This window comes from Vitis vinifera, chromosome 8, assembly GCF_030704535.1.
Source record: "Vitis vinifera cultivar Pinot Noir 40024 chromosome 8, ASM3070453v1".
In the NCBI taxonomy this organism is placed as follows: domain Eukaryota; kingdom Viridiplantae; phylum Streptophyta; class Magnoliopsida; order Vitales; family Vitaceae; genus Vitis; species Vitis vinifera.
In genome coordinates, this window is record NC_081812.1 from 12,632,541 (window position 1) to 12,654,554 (window position 22,014).

The 22,014-nt window shown below is 34.4% G+C and overlaps 2 protein-coding genes across 5 annotated transcripts; one reads left to right on the plus strand and one right to left on the minus strand.

Annotated features, from left to right (window-relative positions):
• The first annotated feature begins 611 nt into the window (after positions 1-611).
• Positions 612-12,447, plus strand: LOC100243066 (protein sym-1). 4 transcript variants are annotated; one of them, XM_002278475.5, is made up of 8 exons: positions 612-1,105; positions 2,656-2,743; positions 4,255-4,349; positions 5,037-5,109; positions 5,207-5,299; positions 5,498-5,584; positions 8,047-8,127; positions 11,528-12,073. In XM_002278475.5, exons 1-7 carry the CDS (start codon positions 741-743, stop codon positions 8,125-8,127), a joined length of 882 nt encoding a protein of 293 aa, XP_002278511.1. In that variant the 5' UTR covers positions 612-740; the 3' UTR covers positions 11,528-12,073. The 4 variants fall into 4 exon arrangements, with proteins under 4 accessions (XP_002278511.1, XP_019076939.1, XP_019076940.1 ...); XM_019221394.2 differs by lacking the exon at positions 11,528-12,073 and adding an exon at positions 12,350-12,447 and having other exon boundaries at positions 618-1,105; XM_019221395.2 differs by having other exon boundaries at positions 618-1,105; positions 11,877-12,073.
• A 6,943-nt stretch (positions 12,448-19,390) lies between these two features.
• LOC100255095 (calmodulin-binding protein 25) lies at positions 19,391-21,741 on the minus strand. The gene has a single exon (XM_002283623.5). The coding sequence runs from the start codon at positions 20,256-20,258 to the stop codon at positions 19,599-19,601; it is 660 nt and encodes a 219-aa protein (XP_002283659.1). The 5' UTR covers positions 20,259-21,741; the 3' UTR covers positions 19,391-19,598.
• Between the last annotated feature and the right edge of the window lie 273 nt (positions 21,742-22,014).

The following is a 22,014-nucleotide window of genomic DNA, read 5'->3' on the forward strand; positions in this document are numbered from 1 at the left end:
ATTACATTTTAATATTTTCTATTTAAAAAAGTGGAATTTATCTTACATTTAACGATATTCATAATTAAAATATTTAAATTTTATATTTTTTTATATAATGTCATTCATTATATAAAAATAATATATATTAAACATATATTAATATTATTTTACACTATATTTTATAAAAAAAAATATTATTTCTTATTTTTTAACCATAAAATTAATTTTATAATAATTTTTTTATTTTACAAAATAAGTAATAAAAAATAAAAAAATTAATAAAATAAATAAATTTATGTATATCCTATAATTAACCTATATTATATAAAAATTATTTAAAAAGAATAATAAATAATACATTCTATCATTTATAAATGTAAGATAGAATGAATGATAAATGCCAACCAAATATAAATAAAATATAATATAATTTCTCATTCAATCAATTAAATTGTAAAATATAATTTGTAGAAAAAAGTGATATAGTTTAATATTTATTTTTCAAATAATTTTTAAATAATATTTATTTAAAAAAATCATGGAAAGTGGCATTGCCACGTGAGAAAAAGTAATCCACGTGGCAAAATATTTCCAAAAGCATAATACCGCACCTTGCCTGATTGTCATTTGTCACACGCCCTCTATAGAGTATATATAGTTGCATCTCTCTCTCCAACGGTCCGCAAATTCACTACTGCGACGGCTAACTTAGCAGCGTAACCTCGCCGCGACCAACTCCTCAAAACCCCAGGGCAATAATGGCTCCAAACCCCATAACACTAACCCGTATGTCTCCACTCCTGTTCCGATTCTTGGGTTTTTCTAGAAATACTATTTATAGTTCTAGAATCCCCACAAATCCAATTCGGATAAGCACAGTTAGGAGCTATTCTACATGCCATTTTTTCTGTTATCCCTCACATTCTAGTGTCAGGACCGTGTTCAAGGATTTGGGTCGCTCTGAAATCGGGTTTTCGAAAAAGGGTTCCGACTATTTTCGGATTTCAGCGGTCTCGGATGGTGGGTCCGGTGGAACTGGTGGGTTTGGAGGGTTTGGTGACGGGAATTCCGGTGGGAAAAGTGAAGGTAGCGGCGGCGGTGGCGATTGGTCGTTGCTTTCATGGTATGTTTTTCAGTTGGTCTTGCGTTTGGTTCTAGAATTGTTTTTGTTTCTTTGACTTTCATGGTATTGTGCTAATTCATTTTAATGCCTTTTGATTTTCCTTACTGTTGCAATGGATTTCTTATTCTTTGTTGTTGGTTATAATAAATTTTGCTTCAATAAGAGAGTAAGTGATTTTTATTTCCAAATACATGGCGGAAAGGTTTTTTCTTTTTCTTTTTCTTTTTCCATTTTTTTTCTTCCTCCTAAATTTATTAGTTGAGGAATTCATGGCAGTGTTCATGAATCTTTTAATCAATGGATTGTTTGAATTTCTTCTGCCATCAAAATCTTTAGGTTGCTTAATATTGCAGTTGATTTTGCCCCAAGAACAATCAGTCCTGAAATTTATTTGATGAATGTGATGATGTTACTATTAAAACTATGAGGTTAGTCTTTTTGTGATATGATCATAACCATGACTGTATTTTTCCTTATATTTGTAGGAATTTCGAATTTTCAGAATATTATATATGAGAATGGTACTTTTTCTTTTTCTATGTTCCATATTTTTTACTGGTTTCATCACATAGGGATATATGGCCTTCATTACTCTTCTATTGCTTGAGTCTAAAGGTAACCAGTTGGCATTTTGGGTTACATTTAACAATTTAAACATTTGCACATATAAAGGTTTGTTGCTTGAGGATTCTTGCTTTAGTCAAAGGCTCATATAAAGCTTTGGTTCAGATGATAACCCAAAGGCACGGTGGATACTGTAAGAACCTTGACTATCAACTAGGTAGCTTGCTCAGGCTCATCATGGGATCTTCTTGTCAGTTTATTGTAGTTGATCCTTTTGAAGCATACAGTATGATGTTTATAGGTCTTTGTGACTAAATCGGCTGGACAAATTGGTGCTTATGCTTTGTTGCTTTAGAATTTCTACCGATGATGAAATATTTAGATACTGAATAACATTTTCCTAAGAAAGGACTCTATTTGGCCGCCTCATTGAAAGTTGTCTAGTGTTCTATGACTTGATTCTTTTTTTTTTTTTTTTTTTGATCAGTGTTCTATGACTTGATTCTTGAGATAGGGACTGTTTGCACTAAATTAAGGTGTATGATATTTTGATGTTTGTTATTAGCAGCATATTAAATGATAAGGTTTGTAAATGCAAATGTATTATTCATGGTTTGTTATCATTTTTGAAATTGAATAGTGTGTTACTAAGTAATAATGCTTCATTGAAAAGTAAGGTGAAGGATTATAACTCATGTACAGAGGGTTTAATCTTGATGAATTTATGTTATCATTACTTTGCAATCACTTAGGAAGTGAGGTTACTGATTGGCCTCTTGAGTACCTGCACATGGCCTTTGAGGTTACTTGAAGCCTTAAACTCCTGGGATTCGGTAAGATGTTAAGAAGCCTCATAACTTTTTAGAAATCCCCGTTAGCATTTCTGTATTAGTCAATTTTATTTTTCTTTAACATCTACAATGTCTCTTTGTAAGCAGAACCTCTACCTCTATACCATTCCTACTTGATTTATTTATTTTTTACAGGTACTTGGCTCTCCTTGAGAAGTATCCTGTGTTGACAAAAGCCATAACATCTGCATTTTTAACTCTTGTTGGAGATCTGATTTGCCAGGTAGTCTTTCTATATCCCTACCTTCAACAAAATTTTCTGAATTATTGTTTCTATTTTACCCCATAGTTTCTTTGTTAGATCATCTTGAAAAGTTCTAAAAGTTGAGTTGTTAATTGTTAAATCATTTGAAGAGAATAATTATTTATTTACCTTTCCTTTTGGAGGTTTGCTTATCACATGAATTTTGAAAGTTGTATGGCGACGGATGACTCATTATGATATTATTTATTTTATTTTGAAACCATTATCAGTTAGGGTTCTTCTTTATTTCTAATAATTTGGGTCTTGGAGGATCACCCATTTCATTTGGGAAATTGGTCATTTCTCTTGTGGGTTGAAGGTGAATCATAATTGGACTCCTCCTTGAACCACTAAAGATGCCGGTTTCTTAGCCTAAAGGGGGCTATCATGATTGAAGAATTTAGAGGGCACTTCTAACCTTCTTAAGCTGGGTTATCACTCTCCTTCTTTTTTACCTTCCTTCTTTCTTTCTTTTTTTCTTTTTTTTCTTTTTCCAATATTTACCGTTTTTTCAAGTAGTTCTCTACCTTTTTGATTGAAATAATTTTCTCCTGATTTTGTTTGGTTCTGCTAAGCGATGGAGCTTTTACTTCCTCCACTCTTGTCTATGAATTTTTGTAATTGAGGTTGCCCTTTGAGAACAATTTATAATCTTATTTGCTCATCTATTAATTGTAATTCATAACAGTTGCTAATTTGTTTCTCCATGCATGGATATGTAACTGCGTGTGAGGCAGGTTATTAGTCTGATATACATTGTGAGCCCATATCTTAATAACTTAAGCTTTTAAGAAAGTTAGTTTGTCAATGTCCCATATATGTTATCCCAGGATGAGATTTTTTAGATCAGATCCCTGTGAGCTTCCTTATTACCGAGTTCAATGCACCTCCAACAATTAGAGGATATGTGTGTATACATATTTGTAGAGATAGATATATAGATAGATAGATAGGTTAAGGAGTTTGGATCAGATCTATTTCAGCATCATTTCTTCCCAGTTTAACGTGTCTCTGACTTTGGAATGTGTATTCCTTGTCTGTATGTATGCATGTTTGTGTAGAGAGAGATTTCAATAATATTCTTTAGGATTGCTTAGAACCTGTTTAAGAAATGTTTTTGTCGACATTTTGTCATATCAAAAGAATGCCAAACTTTGTTAGCATGGTCTGATAGTTGAAATATTTAGTGATATTTCAGCAATATCACCTATATTAAGGCCATTGTTGTCTATAGCATACCAGTTAATGTGTCTTAACTGTCAACTGATGCATTAATAAATTATTTAAACTGCCAACTGATGTTACTGTTTCAGCCCCTTAATTTGTACTTTGCATTCTTAAGCCCATGTTTGTAAATATTAACATTTCAATTCATGGATGGACATGTATGTATTGCACATTATATTTTTGGAATCTGCTCAAAATATTTTCTTGTTATGATCCAACAGTTTTTAGCTTGATATCTAATTGTTGGAAGTCATGTTTCTCAGCTTGTGATTGATCAAGTGCCATCATTGGACCTGAAAAGGACATTTCTATTTACTTTATTGGGACTGGTGTTAGTGGGTCCCACATTGCACTTCTGGTAATGCTTCAGAATCCATATCTCTGTATGCCTGAACATCGAATGAATGTGGTTATAGCAATATTTAACAAAATGCTTCAGAGTCTAATGCTGCATAATTGTGCTTATTGTTAACCATAAGCAGAGTATTTATGTTTGTTGAGCCAGAATTCTACATCACCCCACTGATTGGCCAGATCTTGTTGGATGTTATAGCTTCTATCATCAGTTCTTTGCTTTTAAGTTTCTCATTAGGATTCAGCAGTGGTATTAGGAAAATGATACCTTGGGACGGGTGTAAAGCTAAGCAATGGGCGGCATCATTACAATCCATAAATGAATGAATGCAATCACTACCGCTAGTTGAACTGCGTCCAGTAGACTCCCTGTTCCGCTCATCCCCTTCGACGGCTGTTTGTGAACTGTTGTAAATTTGGATGATTTAGATTTTTTCTACATGTGTTGATTTTCAGAGTTATAGAAGAACCATTTTTAATTTGGACTGTGTAGATTTTTATTTTGGCTGATAAATTCAAGTCATGGGCCAAAATCTGGTCCTGGGTTGATGAGTATGACCACCCAGTTCACTGGATAATACCTTGATTATCACTGTAATATAGTCCTTTAGTTATGGCACAATCTTTTGCTTATTCTTTCTGCATTTGTGTGATTGATCTAGTTTTATTCTCTTGGTGATGTGTTTTTTAGGTATTTGTATCTAAGTAAATTGGTGACAATTCCTGGAGCATCAGGTGCTTTCTTGCGGCTTCTACTTGATCAGGTAACTTAATTTTTTCCATTTATCTCTACATTTATGTGCTAAACATTTTTTCACACTAAAAGAATTGCTTATTGAATGGATTCTGGATTTGATGCAGTTCCTTTTCTCTCCTATATTTATTGGAGTTTTCTTATCTACATTGGTAACTCTAGAGGGGCGGCCATCACAAGTTGTGCCCAAGCTTCAGCAGGTTTTAATTAATGCCTTCCCCCAACCCCAATTATTATATATCTACTTAAACTTCAAAAGCAGTTAATAGGGAGAAAAGTTGTTTTATTTTATTTTTAATTCTTTAATGTTGTTTATATATCTTCTGTGGGTTTATCTATAAAAAAAAAAAAAAAATTATTTAATGTTGTTTATGTTTAAAGTGGATGCTTGTTTGTAGGAGTGGTTCTCTGCTGTTCTTGCAAATTGGCAGCTGTGGATACCTTTCCAGTTTCTCAACTTCCGATTTGTCCCACAGCAGTTCCAGGTTTGGATACTTCAGATTTCCTTTTTCTTTGTTCCTTTTTGGTTCAGTGACATTATCAGGGCCTCTTGCCTGCTTCTGAAAGCTAAGACAACATCAGATAGGCTGAGACCTAGTTATCTGATTTCTCCTAGAAAAAGCCCGGCTTCAAATAGATGTCTGCCCCCACCCCTAACCAACCATAACTGCAACACCACCACGCCCCCAACTTAACTCCTTGCAGTCTTGCTTTTTTTTTTTTCTGTACATTTTTTTTATGAGGAGTCATCTTGAAAGCCAGGAAATTAAAAAAATGAGAAATTCGGGAAGTCAGTTATTCAGGTAGCATGCAGATTAGGAATTCCACTTTCCGGGAACAAGCATTGTGCTGCTAGGCGAAGTGGAGGAGACCAGAGAGTCATTTCAAAGGGGAAGTGCAACGGATTCTTGTTTTGCCTTGCCCAGCCCCCCAAGCAAACACTCTGATGCATGGCAGTCCATTTATTCTTCCAAGATCAATATGAAAACTCTTTAATTTTGCTTTGCATCTTGAACAGTAGAGTGAATAAGGTTCTCTGGACTCACCCTGTGATAGGCCTAGCACAAAATGCACACTAAGAATTGCTTGGTTTGATTCTGTTGTCATTTGATCCAGACAAAATTTTTGGATGGTTGGGAACATTTGAGACTGCTCTGAAGAGTGATTATGTGCAAACACTGTTTTGATCCAAATAAAATTTTCAAACACTTTCCTATTTCTCTCTTTCCATATGGTCCAAAATAAGCACAAAGGAGCTGCTCTCCAAACTTTCTTCCACTGATTTTCAGTAAAGGATACATGCCAACTTAGAAGGATATCTTTGACAGAGGAGGGCATCACCCACTGTGCTCCAAAGAGAGCCTAAATTAACTGCCATAGCATAGTTACTTTGAAACAATGAAGGAGGATGTGATCAATCATTTCTTCTTCTCTTAACATAGGTAACATCTGTTTGGCATCCTCTAACCCTTCCTTCTAAGCTGATCCAATGTTAATATTTTTCCCCACATAGCTTCCTAAGTAAAAAAACTCGACCCTCACTAGACCCCATGGATTCTAAAACAACCAAGAGGGGAATGCTTCCATTCCTCCATTTGATAAGGACTATAGAGATTTAATTGTGAATTTACCAGCCTTCGAATTCCTGCCAAATCAATTTATCCTCTATATCACTAATAATTGTCTATGCTTGCAATCTCCCAAAAAGACCCTCCACCTCCCCCAACTTCCAATCATGAATTTGTGTTGTGAACTTAGGGTTCTAACAACCTTTCTACCCAGTCTGCTCCTATATCTAGGTTAACCATGCTTCTTTAGTGGTGACTATTGAGAACAATGCGGGAAAAGCCTCTCCCATGGGTTCATTACCACACAATTTATCATTTCAAAATCTCACTCTTTGACCATTCCCCTCCCCTTGAAAATCCAAACTTATTGTTCTAATTGCCTTCCATAACCCTACCTCATACCCTTCCCTCATTCTTTTTGAGTACCATCCCTCCTCTCTCCCCATACTTCCTTGCAATCATCCACTCCTAGGGGGATTTGTTCTCAATTACGAATCTCTAACACTGTTTACCAAGAAGAGCCCTATTTTAGAATGAGCAAACCTCTAATATTCAAACCTCCTCTCCTCTTTTCCATATGGATTGTCAACCAATTCACCATATGTGACTTTCTATCAATTGCTTCTTTCCCCTAAAGGAAGTCCCTTTAAATCTTTTCCAACCTTAAATTTACCCTTTTTAGTATGAAAAGTAATTACAAGTAGCAAATCGGTAAGCTATATAGGATGATTTTTATCATACTTAATCTTCCCCCTTTTGATAGGGTATTACCTCTTCCACATAGCGAGTTGTTTTTGAAATCTTTCCTCCACTACATTCCAAACTCGAGAAGATTTAAAATGAATTCCTAGCGGAAGGCCTAGATAGTTTGTGGGTACCCACACTACAACCTAGAACCCTAGCCAAGTTTTCCATATTAGCAACCACCCCGATTGGAATCAATTCACTTTTCTCCAAATTAATTTTTGAACCTGAGTTTGCCTTAGACCACATGAATGCCAGTTCCAATACTCCATATGCTCCTTACTGGTATTGCTTAGAATAAGGGTATCATCAGCAAATAATAGGTGGGATGCCTCCATACCCTCTCGTCCTCTTCCACTAATTGAAAACCCCACTGTAAAGCCTTCTTCCTTTTCCCTATTCAGTTAATGTCTTAATATATGAGTGTATGATATCAACCATATTTGCAAGATAATATGATTCACTTCTTAGTTTCTTTACTATGAATTCAACTGCCAACTAGAACTTTTGTTTTTCTCACAGCAAGTTATTAGTTATCAGCTATCAACTATATATATTTGTTTCCGATGTATTTTTTTCCCCTTACTCTACTGTGCCAAAATTGCCATTTTTTTAACACACAGTACTGATTTCAGGTCCTTGCTGCTAATGTTGTTGCTTTGGCATGGAATGTCATTCTCTCATTTAAAGCTCATAAGGAGATTCTCCCCAAATAGGTATTTTTTTCCTCTTAACTTAATAACCTTGCTTCTCAAAACATTATTGGATGCACAAGTAGCAATGATTCCATGCTGTCCTGTTAACTGCTCTTAGAATTTGCTCATCATCTGGTAGAAATTTTAAAAATTTTGGAATACTTTCTGAAAAGCCTTTTCTTGGTTCACATTATGAAGATGTACTTTGACAGTGGAAATCAGGAACCAGATTCTTATTGCCATCCCACCATATAACAAAGTGTTGTAATAAGAACAACTATAATAACAACATGGTTTTTTATTTTTTGGCACTCTCATGCAATTTTACTGTTAATATAGTTTGTGAATCACACTACAACTCAACTTAGCAATACTTCATCTAAAACTACTTTTGCCCTTTGGTTTCACTGTAGCAACACTAAAATGGATTGTCATATAGGATTATAAACGGATAAGAGAAAAAATTAATTAAAATCTAAAACTAAAAAGTATCATATTAGAAAAAATTTGGCCAACTACCAAGCATTTTTTAAGAGTTGATTGCATTTTTTTTTTTTTTTGATAATCATATGGAAAATAAATATATAAATAAAAAAAGGATTTATAGAAAGAGATATAGCGAAGGAGCACCAAAGTTTATAGGAAGTATACAAAGGGCACCAAGCAAAAGAGCAAAAAAATGAGGTTCTCATCCTCATCCTCTTCTACTATGAACCTGACCAATCAACAAAATCCATCACAAACATAGAAGCCACTGCAATACCATGCCTAACACAATCCAAAAAATTATGCATAAAATGGGATTTGAGCGCTTGCTTCAAATGCTCCACATTTTTAAATGCCCTCTGATTTCTTTCCCAGCAAATTGTCCAAAGTAGACACAAATGGGCTGACATCTACTCTTTCTTCAGCCTCTTCCCAACATAGGACCCATTCCAATATAACAACATCAACCTTGTAGAAGAGTGGGATCACCCACTAAATTCCAAACATGGAGAAGACCCAATGCTGCAACATTCTCAAAGAGTTGCAATGTAAGAGAATGTGATCTACAAACTCTTCTTCCCTTTTATACATGAAACATTTGTTCCCTGAAGACAAATCTCTTCTTTTTAATCTATCCAAAGTCAAAATCCTTTCCCACATAACTTCCTATGCAAAAATACCCCTCTTGTTGGAATCCATGGGTTCCAATGGTTCCACATTAACAGCAACTGGGAATGGATCTAATCCTCTTGGTTCCAAAAAGGAATAGAAAGCTTTAATAGAGAACTTATCACTATTTGGATCCATCTAGGTTATCTTATCCTCCACATCTCATCTCACTACTTGCTCTTGAATTTTCTGTAGAAAGACCTCCATTGTCCCCAACTCCCAATCATTAAATGTCTTGAAAAGAACCGGGTCCAATTTACCCTCTCCCCAACTTGCTCCCAAGCATTTGCTGCCCACCTATGTTTTGAACTGGCTATGACAAATAAATCTGGGAAAGAGTCTCTCAATGGTAAGTCTGGGCTCCACTTATCTGACCAGAATTTTACTCTCTTCTCATTCCTAACAATAAGTTGGACTCTACTTTTTAAAATGCCCTAATTTCTCCTTATTATCTAACACATTCCTACATTGATTTTTAGCTCACTCTTTTCTATATTGATTTTTAGTCCAAAAATCGCTTCAAACTGCATGAGAGTCCAATTCAAATGTAAGAGATGCTCTTGGCTTGCCTCTTAGAGAATGATCGTTTCATCAGCATATAATAAGTGAGTCACCTCAACTAGAATGAAACCCTTGTCCCTTGCCTTTATTATCAAATGACTGAAAGTCTCCATGGCCAATACAAAATTAGCTTAAAACCATTATTTCTAGGATTTCCACTTCACCTATGTTTGAAAAGGTGATATGGCAAAAATTCAAAACGTTGTAAACAACAAATTCATCCTTACTGTCTTAGGCTTTGAGTTCTGATAGCTTGAAATTTTCATTTGAATATAGGTTTAAAATAGATTGCTTTGAGCTAAGATAAGGATTTGCTAGGAAGAAGTTTAAAGAAAGAGGATTAATTAAGAGAGGATTACCCAACAACATCAGGGCTTTTTATTTTGGACCATGAGTAACGCAAACAACTTGTAAGGATTTTTGATGCAATGAATGTATGGGCAAAATTACAAGCTATTAGAATTAGAAACTGTAACTCCATCTCTTGCACTCTGAAGGATTTGGATAAGCTGGTTGACTGTTTTTGAAACACATACACCCAAGCATTAATAGTCATTAATATATATGTGCATATACATTGAGGAGTAACTGAGCATGATTGCAGTGGCTTTTTCTCATTTCATCATCATGTAGTCACATAAGATTTGGTTGTCATCATGCTCTTTCCATTGGAATGGAACTATAAGGACTTAGTGCAAAAATAGGTCATCATGCAAATTTATTGTCATCAGGTGAGGAGATAATTTTGGTCATGGAATTAAACAACTTGAAGTATAGGATAAAAGTGGAGTTATTGGAGGCAGGCTTATGTATCATGGAGAGTGCAAGGGTTTCTCTCAGCTTTACTTCATTTGGAGGAAGGTAAGAGGATGGCTAGCATAAATTTTTTCGAAAGAGTCATCAAATTGGCTCCAAGGTTGAAGTTTGTTAGGACTTGGAGGGTTGAAAATAGAGCTTAGATGAAGTTTCATTACTTTTGAGCAATTTTTTCTGAGAGGAGAAGAATCTTATTATTCCTAAAGGGCTAATGAGAGTGGTTGGTCAGACTTCAAATTTGTGGTCATGATTGAGTTCAGGCAATTTTCTTAATATTTCATTGAGGAGAGACCAAAAGGACACCTTATTTTTCGACATTTCATTCGGGAAAGACCAAAAGTGAGAGTGACAACTTAACCTCATTAATACAATTAGAGATATATTATCCAATAACATGTTTTCTATTGTGGTAAATGGAACCAATTATATTGTTATTTTAAAACCTTGTGTAATCATGCTCACACTTGTGTGATGACAGACTTGCAAATTTTTATTTTTTTTTAAAGATGTGTTAAGTAAAAGAGAGCTGAAATAACCGAATAACATGTAGATGTTGCATCACAAATATTGGTGGTTGGAAGAATAATGACATCAAGACTGATAAAAAGGATGTTTGGTGTCATTATTAGATTTATCCATAACTAACATTCTTGATGGCTTGACATCATGACTCATACAAAAAATTTTGGTGCCATTATTAGCCTATCCTATGGCAAACTTTGTGGTGGTATGGTATTTCGAGACCCTGTGATTGCTTTTTCATTATCTTCTTGTTTATTTGAAGTTTCTACTGATTCATAACTCGGGAAAGCAAAAAATTATGTGGAAGTTGATGCACTTGCATCCGTTTCATACTGTCAGTAAATATCATATTAACATGAACATGCAGGGTGTTGCAGCCAAATCCATTTTGCCAGACATGCTATCAATCATTTTATGGAGTTAGGTTGCTGTTAAGAAATTTCTGTCCCAAAAGACTCGAGATACAGCAATGTAAATGATCATGTTTTGATTGTTCTCCTTTTGCTGGGCATTTTCCTAGGGTAACTTCTTTGGTGGCTCAAACCTAACAGAAGGGATTATGAAATTTCATGTTGTGTTTTATTCCAAAGTCCTGCTCATATTCTCTAAGTTTCATTGCTCTTCTTTGCCAAGATAGATACACCAAGACTCTAGTTGGTATTATGTTGTTTAAAGGGCCCAAACAGGTAATCCTCAACCTCTGTGACCATCTACAGGTTTAAAACAATGCCCTTCTTTATTGGGGTAGGGAGGCTTTTACCCTTTAGGTTTCAGGACAGTGGGATGCCAAGTTCAGGTGGCAAGACATAAAAGGTGGTTTGTGGGATTCACTTTCGATTAAACTTGGTGTTAGCCAGTTATTTAAGGTGGTCTGGGAATCAAACTGAATGGAGATGAGTTCTTCAAGGTTGAATTGTGCTTTGATCAAATTTTTTTTTATGTTTGTTGCTTTTATTTAGTGCATCCCCTGCTTTTAGGAATTTGCTTCAATGGGTAAGACAAATTCAGCATGACCAAGAAAGTTAAGGGTGTGTTTGGAAGGAATTCTGAGAAGAAAATTCCCAGAAAGATCTGTATTGTGCATGATTTCTTGATACAGTGTTTGCTCCTTTCATTGTTATTCACTTCCCAAACAATTTCTGCAGATTCTTGATCCAAGATTTTTTGTTATCTCCACTTTCATTTGAAGGTACAAAAAATGTACAAAAGGTCGTAAAATTGAAGGCAAAAAGTACACCGTCGTTGAAATTTCTAGCGCTCTGAACGACTCGTGAGAAGTCAGAAGAGCACATGTCTCCTCAGATTCCTCACTAGTATCAAGTACCTTTTTCGCAGTCAAATATTCACGCAATGTTTCAGTTTCAGAAAGTTTGAAAAAATGAGAGGAGAACGATTAGAACAACCAAAAAAAAAGTTAGCATATGAATTAAAAGTAAAAAGTTTCTGACAGCTAATAATTGTATCTAGTACGATAGTTAAGCCAAAAGATCAGAAAACTGTTTTAGGAAACTGTTTTGAAAAATGGACCTGTTTTGAAAACAGTTTAATCCTGTTTGGAATAAAAGATAAGGGTTCATTTGCTCTGTTTTTTAAAACTGTTCTATAACACAATTTTTGAGAACAAATTTTTGTATTAAAAAAAAAATAAAATTGTGTTTGAAAACGGAATTCTGAAAAAGAGTTTTGTTCTTAAAAAAATATATATATGTTTGGTTGAGTTAATAAAAAAGTTTTTAAAAATAAGTAAAATAAAAAACATAGTTGAAAGTTATTATTATTTTTAATTAATAAAGTGTTTTCTTCTATTAATTTGATATTATAAATATTTAAATGATTTTTATATGCACAATTAATTTAAATTTAAAAAATATTTTATTTTAAAATTTTTACATCAGTTATATTTTTTTAAAACAAATGATGACTTTGTAAGTATATTAATTTCAAATTATTAAGGAAGAAGAAAAGATTTGCAGGTAGAGGTGTGATGGTTAGGTGGAGTTCACTTTTATGGAAATATAAAAAATAACTAAAAAAATATAAAAAGAAGGAAGAAAAAACATGAAAAACAATATATTATTTGAACAATAAAAAAATAATGAAAATATCCTTTTATTATTTAAAAAAAAAATGATTTTTGAGAACATAGAAAACATAAAAAAAAAAAAACAAAAAACAAAAACACACCCCCTTTTTCAAACAAATTTTTTGTATTTTTTGTTTTCAAGAACAAAAAACAGTTCTTGAAAATATGAACCAAACATGTCCTAATTCTCTCACTTCAAAATCATATTTTGGAAGTTTTTGATTTAAAACAATTCATTCAAAAAACTTAAGTTTCTAAAAATCATTTTCTTTTCTTTCATTTCCTAAGCTAAACTTCTTGGTTGTTTGTTAAATTAGTTTAACAACTTAAATTGACTTAATAACTTAATTTAATAAAATAATTTAATGGTATCACAAATAATTTTAAGTAATGAGTAAAGACAATTAATTTATTTTTAAGTCCATTTTTTCATTTTATCTTTTTACTTTAATTTATCTTAATTATCTTTATAATATTTTTTACTACTCCACGACTATTATTATTATTTGATTTTTTTACTCTAATTATAATTTATGAAAATAAATATATTTATTTTAATAATTTAAAATTAATTTTATCAAATAATAATAATAATAATAATTAAATAATAAGTTTTAAATATAATTTAATTTAAAATTAACTTATATTATTAAATAATAAATATTAAATTTTATTAAACACTTTCTTCTTCAACCTTATTCTTAAATTTTATTTTTTTTGAACTTCAAAACAAAAAAAAATTGAAAAATCAAGGTTTGCAACCAGGATGGTGTCGTCGATCGTGACCAACGGAAGCACTCGGTCATGTAGCAGAACGGATTGCACAGCTAGGCACCGTCGTCGGTCAAAGTTAGTCGCACTCTTGAATAATTTTTTTTTTTTTTGGAAGTATTAAATAAATAAAAAAAATTGAGGAAGGAGGTGGGAAGGAGGAAGAGGGAATGGAAGGAAAGGAAAGAAAATGGAAATATATAGGGCTAGGGTTTTTTTATAATGGATGTAAAATTTATTTCAAATAAAAAAATCATAAATGAATTAAAATAAGGGTATTTAAAAATGGTTTTAAAAAGCTATTTTTTGAAAATTATATTTTAAAATTATCAAATAGTCCTAAATCTTAATGTTTATTTAATATCTTAAATTGAATTTAAGTTAAATTATTTTTAAATTATTTAACTTAAGATTTATTATTTATATTTTACTTCAAGTATTAAGATTGATCAATAAAATTAATTTAAATTTTATTTTAAATAATTGAATACATATATTTAGTCTCAATAATTTTAATTAATATTTTTATTAAATATATGTAAATAAGGTAAAAGAGTTTGGAGATTAAAAATAAACTAGCTATTTTGATTTAATATTTAAAATTATTTTTAATTTAAGTTATGATATTAAATTAATTTATCAAATATATTTTAAATTAAGTCATTAAATTAATTTACCAAACTCAACTAGATCTATCATTAGGGATATCAATGGGGGGTGAGTTTAGGACAAGTTGCCTCCATCCCAACCTTACTCTGTTTATTCAAAATAATTTTTATCCCTAAAAAATAAAACGGGGCAAGGCGGGGTTGGGTGGGTATGAGAAATTCTCATACCCGCCTCGTCCTGCCCCGTTTAACTTTTTTTTTGGATTTTTTTTTATATAAAAATTACTTTAAAGTTTTAAATAAATATATTTTATAAATAATTAAATTATTATATTTTTTATAACTTATTTTATTAAAAATATTTTATTATTATCTATATATTAAAAATAGGAAAATAAAAAATAATTTTATATATAATCGGGGCGAGACAAGACCCGTTATGAACTTGTCCCAGGTTTTAAAAAAAAATCTTAAACTCCTCCAAAATTCATTTATTTAAAATTGAAACTCTTTCATTAGGGATAGGTATTCGAAAAAACTCGTCCCATTATCTTTCGTATCCACCACGGGAGTTAGGTCTATGGCAGATTTAGTCACTCGGTAAGAAGTCATGTGACTAAAACCTTCCCTGTCCCATTTTCCCTGTTATGACTAAATCCCAAGCTTAAATCCCGCTCTTGTTGGGGCCCACAGCCCGATTAGAAGGCCCCTTCTAGATCAAGCCCGGCCCAAAAGATGAGAAGTGACGTCATGCAAGCGCAAGCATGAGATGAGAGAGAGGCCCAACGATGGTCTTAAATGACAAATGGCCCTCCGTTAGTTTGACTCTGACATTTGACATGACTGACAGAAAAGTCTCGGACACGTCATCACCCCTCACTTTTCCCGCTCTCTAAAATCTAATACTTTCTAGGTCAACAACCTTCCCCACTATGAACTGGATGCTGGCCCACTGTTCCTAACGCTGTGGCCTCTCACTCTCTACTCCTTCCTCTCCTGATGGAATGAGCTAGCCTCCATAAGCCCGTGACCGTTGGATCTTCATCCAACGGAGGAAGGCTAAGGAATTATTCGGTCCCCATGAAGGACACGTGTCAGGAGCTTTGACACGTAAGAGGGATGTGAGTCAAAGACATAAAGGACAAGACAGTACGATCAAGTACAGCCTCCCATATTTGACCGTTGTATGGCGGTTTCAAACTGCAATTCTCGAGAGTATATAAATATGGGAACTCGCTGTGGGTGTCAGACAAGGAATCAGTTCTTGTCCCCCACTATGTCAAGGACCGAAGCACCTTTGTAAATAAAATATTTTTCTAAAAAAAAAAAAAAAAAAAGGTGGGGGGAAAGAGCAGGGGCATAAACGGCCTTTTAAAAGGATAAATGAAATAGAAAGATAGCTAAAAGGCTTACCAAAAGGAGAAAAATATTCAAGTTTATTTATACAGCTATTATGTATGGTCTATAAAAGATTGACTTGCATTGACCTAATAAATAATTTTTTTTTTAAATATGAAATAAGTAAAATAATATATATATCTATATTTTGAGTGCTATTATGACCATTAGATCATCTTTCAAAAATTCTATTTCTTGAATTATTTACCATTTTTTGGTTGTTAAATATTTTTTAAATAAAATATGTGGATCTGGTTTTGGGATACTTCTTCAATATTTCAATTTAGAGTATGTCTATTTTTTTTCCACTTAATTTTAAATAGAATTTAAAATTAAATAATGATTAATGATCTTAAGTATTTGTTTGTTTTTTTAATATTTTATTTATAAATAAGTATTAAAAAACCAATTTATTAATTTTTTTCATTTAAAAGAAGTTAAATATTTTGATTTTTTTTATCTAATAAAAAATTTATAATAAATCATAAAAAAAATAATAAAAATTTTAAAAACAAATTACTTTCAATAAAAAACTAAAAAAAATAAGCACCATATTAATTAGTTGGTGGAGTTAAAAGTGAAGTTATAATTTTTAATAAATAATATTAATGCTATAAAAAATTTATTAAATATAAAAAAAACCTTTTTATAAATCAAAATAGAGTCTTCCTAAGATTTTTTTTTTACAAAATAATTTATTTTAAATCATAAGTTTTTAAATAAAACTAATCAATCAGATAGAACTGCCCATTGAATTAAAAAAAAAAAAAGAGTTTTTAGTTTTTTAATTTTTTTGGAAATGGTCCTTCCAATATTTTATATATATATAAAGTCTAGATCATATATGATGTGGCCATTGGAGAAGAGAGGCTCCACTAGTCCTTATAAATTTGTTGGAAAGGAGAGATTGATTAATAAAGGAGGTAAACCTAACTTTTAGAGTCTTGATGAAAGTGAAATGTACTGGAATCAACACATAAAAGTTTCAAAGTCTCCGTATTGACTTGTATTTTTTGGGACACAACATCACTGAGTGAAAGCTTCAGAATCCAAAACAAAATTTGCTCTTTGCAATTTGCATAAGAGGTTGCTTTCCCAGGCAGTGTTTGGGTGGTTGCCACCATCTTAAATACTTTTTTGGTCATGAGTCATGACTAGGAAATGTCATGCACTCGGTCTCTTCCAAGCTCTTCTCTCGTTAAAAGTTGGATTGTCCCTTGGAATTTCAGAAATTTGTTTAAAAACCGTTTTGATAATTGGATTAATCGATTAAAAATGATAAAAATATCCCAAATTTGTAAAATAACGCTTCCTTTTGGAAGAAAAACATAAGGGCTTTTTTTTTATTTTATAAAAAATGAGTATTTTTTTAGATAGTTTTTGAAAATGGAAAATATTTCATCCTTTTTTAATCGGATATGCCTTATCATTTTAGCGACAGCTCTTGAAAGGCATCGTAGAATGGCGAAGGAGATGATGTGACCTGTTTGGAAACTATTCATGAAAAACAAAGCCAATCTTAAGACCCAAAATTCATTCTCAACTCTAAAGAATTCTAGATTTTTTGTCAAGAGCTTATCAAATCCATCCTCTTCACAAAAGTCATGATAGCCAACCAAAACCACCCACAATTGATTTTACGGCATTGGGTTATGATTTATGCTTTCTGCAAACAAATTTGAAAACCAGGGGCTTTGAAACCCCAAACCCAAATCAAAAACCATCAACCCAAGAGAATTCCAAAAGCGGAAAGGGCCAAACGGTATTGTGAAAGAGTCCTGGTTTTGACATGAAAAATAGTCTCATCCTTCCGTCATTCCGTGAGTAAGGGAAGAAGAAGAATGAGAAAAGAAGAAGGAAACAGACAGAGCCAATTTCTAGCGCCTTCTGCACTCCCAGGGTTGCCTTTCATTTTCTGATCATGTCATGTGCACCGTCATCTTTCATGATTTCTTTTGAAAGTTTGACACCGACCCCACGCTCCCTCACTTTCTCCATTCATTGCCCTGCCCTGCCCTGCCCTGCTTCCTTCAATTGCACCATTATTTTTTTGTCACCCAATTTCACTTCAACCCCCATACAAAATAAACCAAAACCCAGTTCACAAAGGGTCCCCTTTTCAACAAATTTAATCATGCCCAGTACGATTTTTAGTGACATATTACTCATTCCATGCAAATCCATCAACTTCAGTCCTGCCCATTCTTATCGGTTCAATCACTCTTCTTCCTCACTTAGCTAATTTTCTTATTTCAATAGGGGCAACTGGGAATCCTTTTATGGGAATTTCCTTTCTTGCCTTGGCATTGGCCTTCTCATATTTTAAGCGTTTTTTAAAGTGATGATGACATAGTTTTGAATAATGGGAAAAATCCAAACACTAACTCCACTTTGAATTTTCTAGAAGGAATCAAATGGGTGTTCTTAGAAGGAAATTGCAGGGAGAGTCACGATATTCATCATGATGTAAAATTGCTCAAAGTAAATTTAATTTATGAAAAGAAGGCTTTTCAATCTCAATTTTTTTTTTTTTTGTTGTGAAAAAGTTTCAAGTAATTGAAAAGTTTCATCAACCCAAACAACCATGAGCATCCAAAGTGACAGAGCACCAATTCACAAGACCTTGTGGGTAAATGGTCAAAGCCATACATGCGGTGGGGTGTCTTTCAAAGAATTGAATGACTGGGTCAATCGATTCTATCAGCAATACATTGAAGCCATCAACATTGTGGTAACTGGTGAGGGGTTTCCTTCTTCTTCTTTTTTTATTTTCTAAAGTATTTTAGTGAATAATTGAAAGCAGTCAGGTCAACTCACAAAGGCATAAACGAGTGGCAAGCCTTAAGAATCTTTTCTTTTGCCTAGATTTTAAATCTCGAGACCCAAGTCAGCCTACTATCCTCACCTACCGTAATAGAGTAGTGTATCTTTTATTAAGCTTTTTGACTCTACTAAACACTCGTTCCAATATTATTTATTTTCATAATCAATTTGTTAAAATTTCGATATTTTTAAATATAGATCACGGGCTAAACATAAATACTGTCTACTCATCCTAATCTCCTTTTTTTCCGTCTTTTCTCAATGGTTAAGCAACTCAATTGGACCCTTAATCTCCTTCTTTCCGTCTTTTCTCGATGGAGATATTTGATTAAGCAACTCTTTCTGTGACTAGTTTCGGGTCAACTGTTTGTTTATTTGTACAAGATCTTTTCCAAGGGGGGTCGGCATGTAACATTGTGATGAAGAAATTTGAAGGGTAGGGCTCAGGATGCCCATTTGTGGTAAATGCAGGCACAAGAATTTAAGGAAGAAAACTGGTCTATCTATGAATATTTGCAATATCTGCAGAGATGAGGGGGGAGAAGGATAAAGGAAAAAGGGTAACTGCGAAAATGCCATTCAAAACCATATACCATATGGAGAAGAGGATATATCTAAAGCCAAACAAATCTCCCAAAAATATAAACATAACCCCAACCATATATGTGCCTCCAACTACAAAGCCTCATGGGCCGAAAAAACAGAGCTAAGAGAAAATAAAAATAACGTACATAAAAAAAGAACAAGAATAAATATCACATGACTTTCCACGACTCCAGAGTGGGAAAGCTCGGGAAAGTTTCGAATTCTAGACCAGTGGCACCGCCATCAGCCACCACGGGCTGAAAAGTCATGGCCCCCTGAGTGGCCGTGGCGGGGCCCATCACCTGCTGGTGATGATGATCAAGCAAAAACTCCGACGTGTCCAGAGTTGGCAAGCAACCTAGCAACCGGTTCCCAGGCCTCTTAGGTTCCGGTTTCAAAATAGGGTTCACCGGCAGCTGTGAGTTACCGAATCTCACGCCGGTCACCTGCTGCACCATCTGGCGGAAGTTGGCAGGGTCCGCGGTGATGAAGGTCGTCTGAGACCGCTTCGACGCGCGAGACTTCCGCTTGGTGATCTTTCCACCGACCGCCCCAGGAATCGCGGTCCGGCGCTTCGGCGCAGTCTCGTGGTCCGATCCCGAAACGCCGGAAACGCTGGGGGTCTGAGCCGTCTCGGGCTTAAGAAGATCGTTCAGAAAGGGAGAGATCGTGTCGCATGCGACGTTGTCGGGGTGGTTTGAAATAGATTTCTGAAGAGCCTTGGTCAGAGTTTCGGTGTCGCGAGCAAATGCCTCTGATATCCAGGAGTCAGCGAAAGTGTGACGAAACACCCAGGGATCAACACTAGCCAAATTGTCCGATGACGCCATTCTCACCTTAGTACTCAGCTCTTCCTTTTACAGAGACCGTGCGCAGACTGAAAAGGAAAGCACAATTCGAATGCTAGAGTCCTCAACGCATTTTCAAAACCTAGATTATCCAAATTTTATACTTAATACTCCAAAATTATTCTCCAAAACCCAAAAACCACACCAAGATACGAAATTGCCTAAAAATTGAAGTGCGGATGAAAAGCGAGCGAAGAAATAGGGTTAGATATTGGTGGAAATAGGGTTAGATATTGGTGAAATCGCAAGTAATAGTGGATTTTCGCCGGAAAAAACAGAGGTCCGGCGAGGGATTAAGGCAGAGCAAGGGGGATAAGGCGGGGAAGAAGGAATGAGGAAATGGGAGTGAGCAGATGGATAGAGGTGGAGAATAAATAGGGCGGTGGGAAGAGAAGGGAAACCGCGTTTATCGGGACACGCGTCAGCTTTAGTGTACGGAACACTAACCATGGTTTAGGCTTATTTGACTGCTGAGTGTGGTTACTCCTTACTCTCTCTTCACTTCGTTTCACTTCATTTCGACTCAAGCCGCGTCATCGGCTCCCCACCACCCCTTTCTCAATCTCAGCTCCATACGCGTAAACACAAACGTCCATTTTCATAATAATATTTTATATTCTGCGAATGCCGGGCACCCATTTATGGGAGTCCGCGCCGTTACACTCGTACTAACATGCTTAACGGAAACTTCCCTAGCCGTCACACCCTAAAATGCCTACCAGCTCCTCCTCCTCCTCCTTTCCCTCTCTCCTTTCGCCTTTACTACATTTTTTTATCCCCTAATTTTATAGGATTTTAAACAAATTTGTTATTTTGTTTTTGTTATTTCTGATAAATTAATATATTTCACCACAACTATTTTCATAGCCAGGAACACGTGGGCGCACATTGCATGAAGACGTGATAATAACCGTCTACAATTTGAAGGGTCTGATTTGAGTGGAAGCGGAGGTGGACACAATCAGAGCCGTTAAATAGTATGACTGGGAAAAAAATAAGGCCACCCACCCCTGCCCCATCCCAAATCAGGGTGAAGTTTACGAGGAAGAAAGGAGGGACACATCATCTAGGATCTTACCTAACATCAATTTAGGCACTAGCACCGGCCTTTTTTATGGGCATTGGACACGGACCCACGACTACAGTCGCCGTTCAACTGCTGTGTGCTCACGTGTTGTCATCCCTGTCTCCCACGTTTTGTGCCATCTGCATTACCATGTCGATGGATGGACGGTCGTGGAAGCTCAAATCCTAACCCTTGAATAACCACTTGATCTTGAGCTATACATGCAAAAATTCAAGTAAATTTCTAATGAGATTAGCCTTTTCTTAGCTAATTAAGACACCGACCACCGCCACCTCCAGCTTCCATGTAAGTCTCGAGGAGACAGCTACTTGAATTCAACTTCAAGTGTGAAGGGTCTTTTAGGAATTGATGTGCTTTATTATAATTTCTTCTCATTATAATCAGTTCATCTGGGATCATGATGGTTTTTCATTTTAGATCATGAGATGGAGCAGAGAAAAATGTAGCTTTTCAATTATCCAATGATATGTGGCAATTGGCATGTTTGTATTTATGTATGAGGGGTATTATTACATTCCATATTCCGTTGGTCTCGAAAAGCACGCCTCACTTTCCATAAAGAACTCACAAATAGGATCGCTGAATTGTCCTTACTTTTACATGTTTGGTTAGGTTGCTTTTACCACGACTTTCGAAATTTTTTTAATACCA

What these genes read in the sequence shown, in the direction of transcription:
- LOC100243066 (XM_002278475.5), top strand. Translation starts at nt 741, where the DNA reads ATGGCTCCAAACCCCATAACACTAACCCGTATGTCTCCACTCCTGTTC. An exon ending in GGTCCCACATTGCACTTCTG is followed by an intron (nt 4,350 to 5,036) that starts GTAATGCTTCAG and finishes TGTGTTTTTTAG; the next exon opens with GTATTTGTATCTAAGTAAAT. An exon ending in TTGTCCCACAGCAGTTCCAG is followed by an intron (nt 5,585 to 8,046) that starts GTTTGGATACTT and finishes TACTGATTTCAG; the next exon opens with GTCCTTGCTGCTAATGTTGT.
- LOC100255095 (XM_002283623.5), bottom strand. Translation starts at nt 20,258, where the DNA reads ATGGCGTCATCGGACAATTTGGCTAGTGTTGATCCCTGGGTGTTTCGT.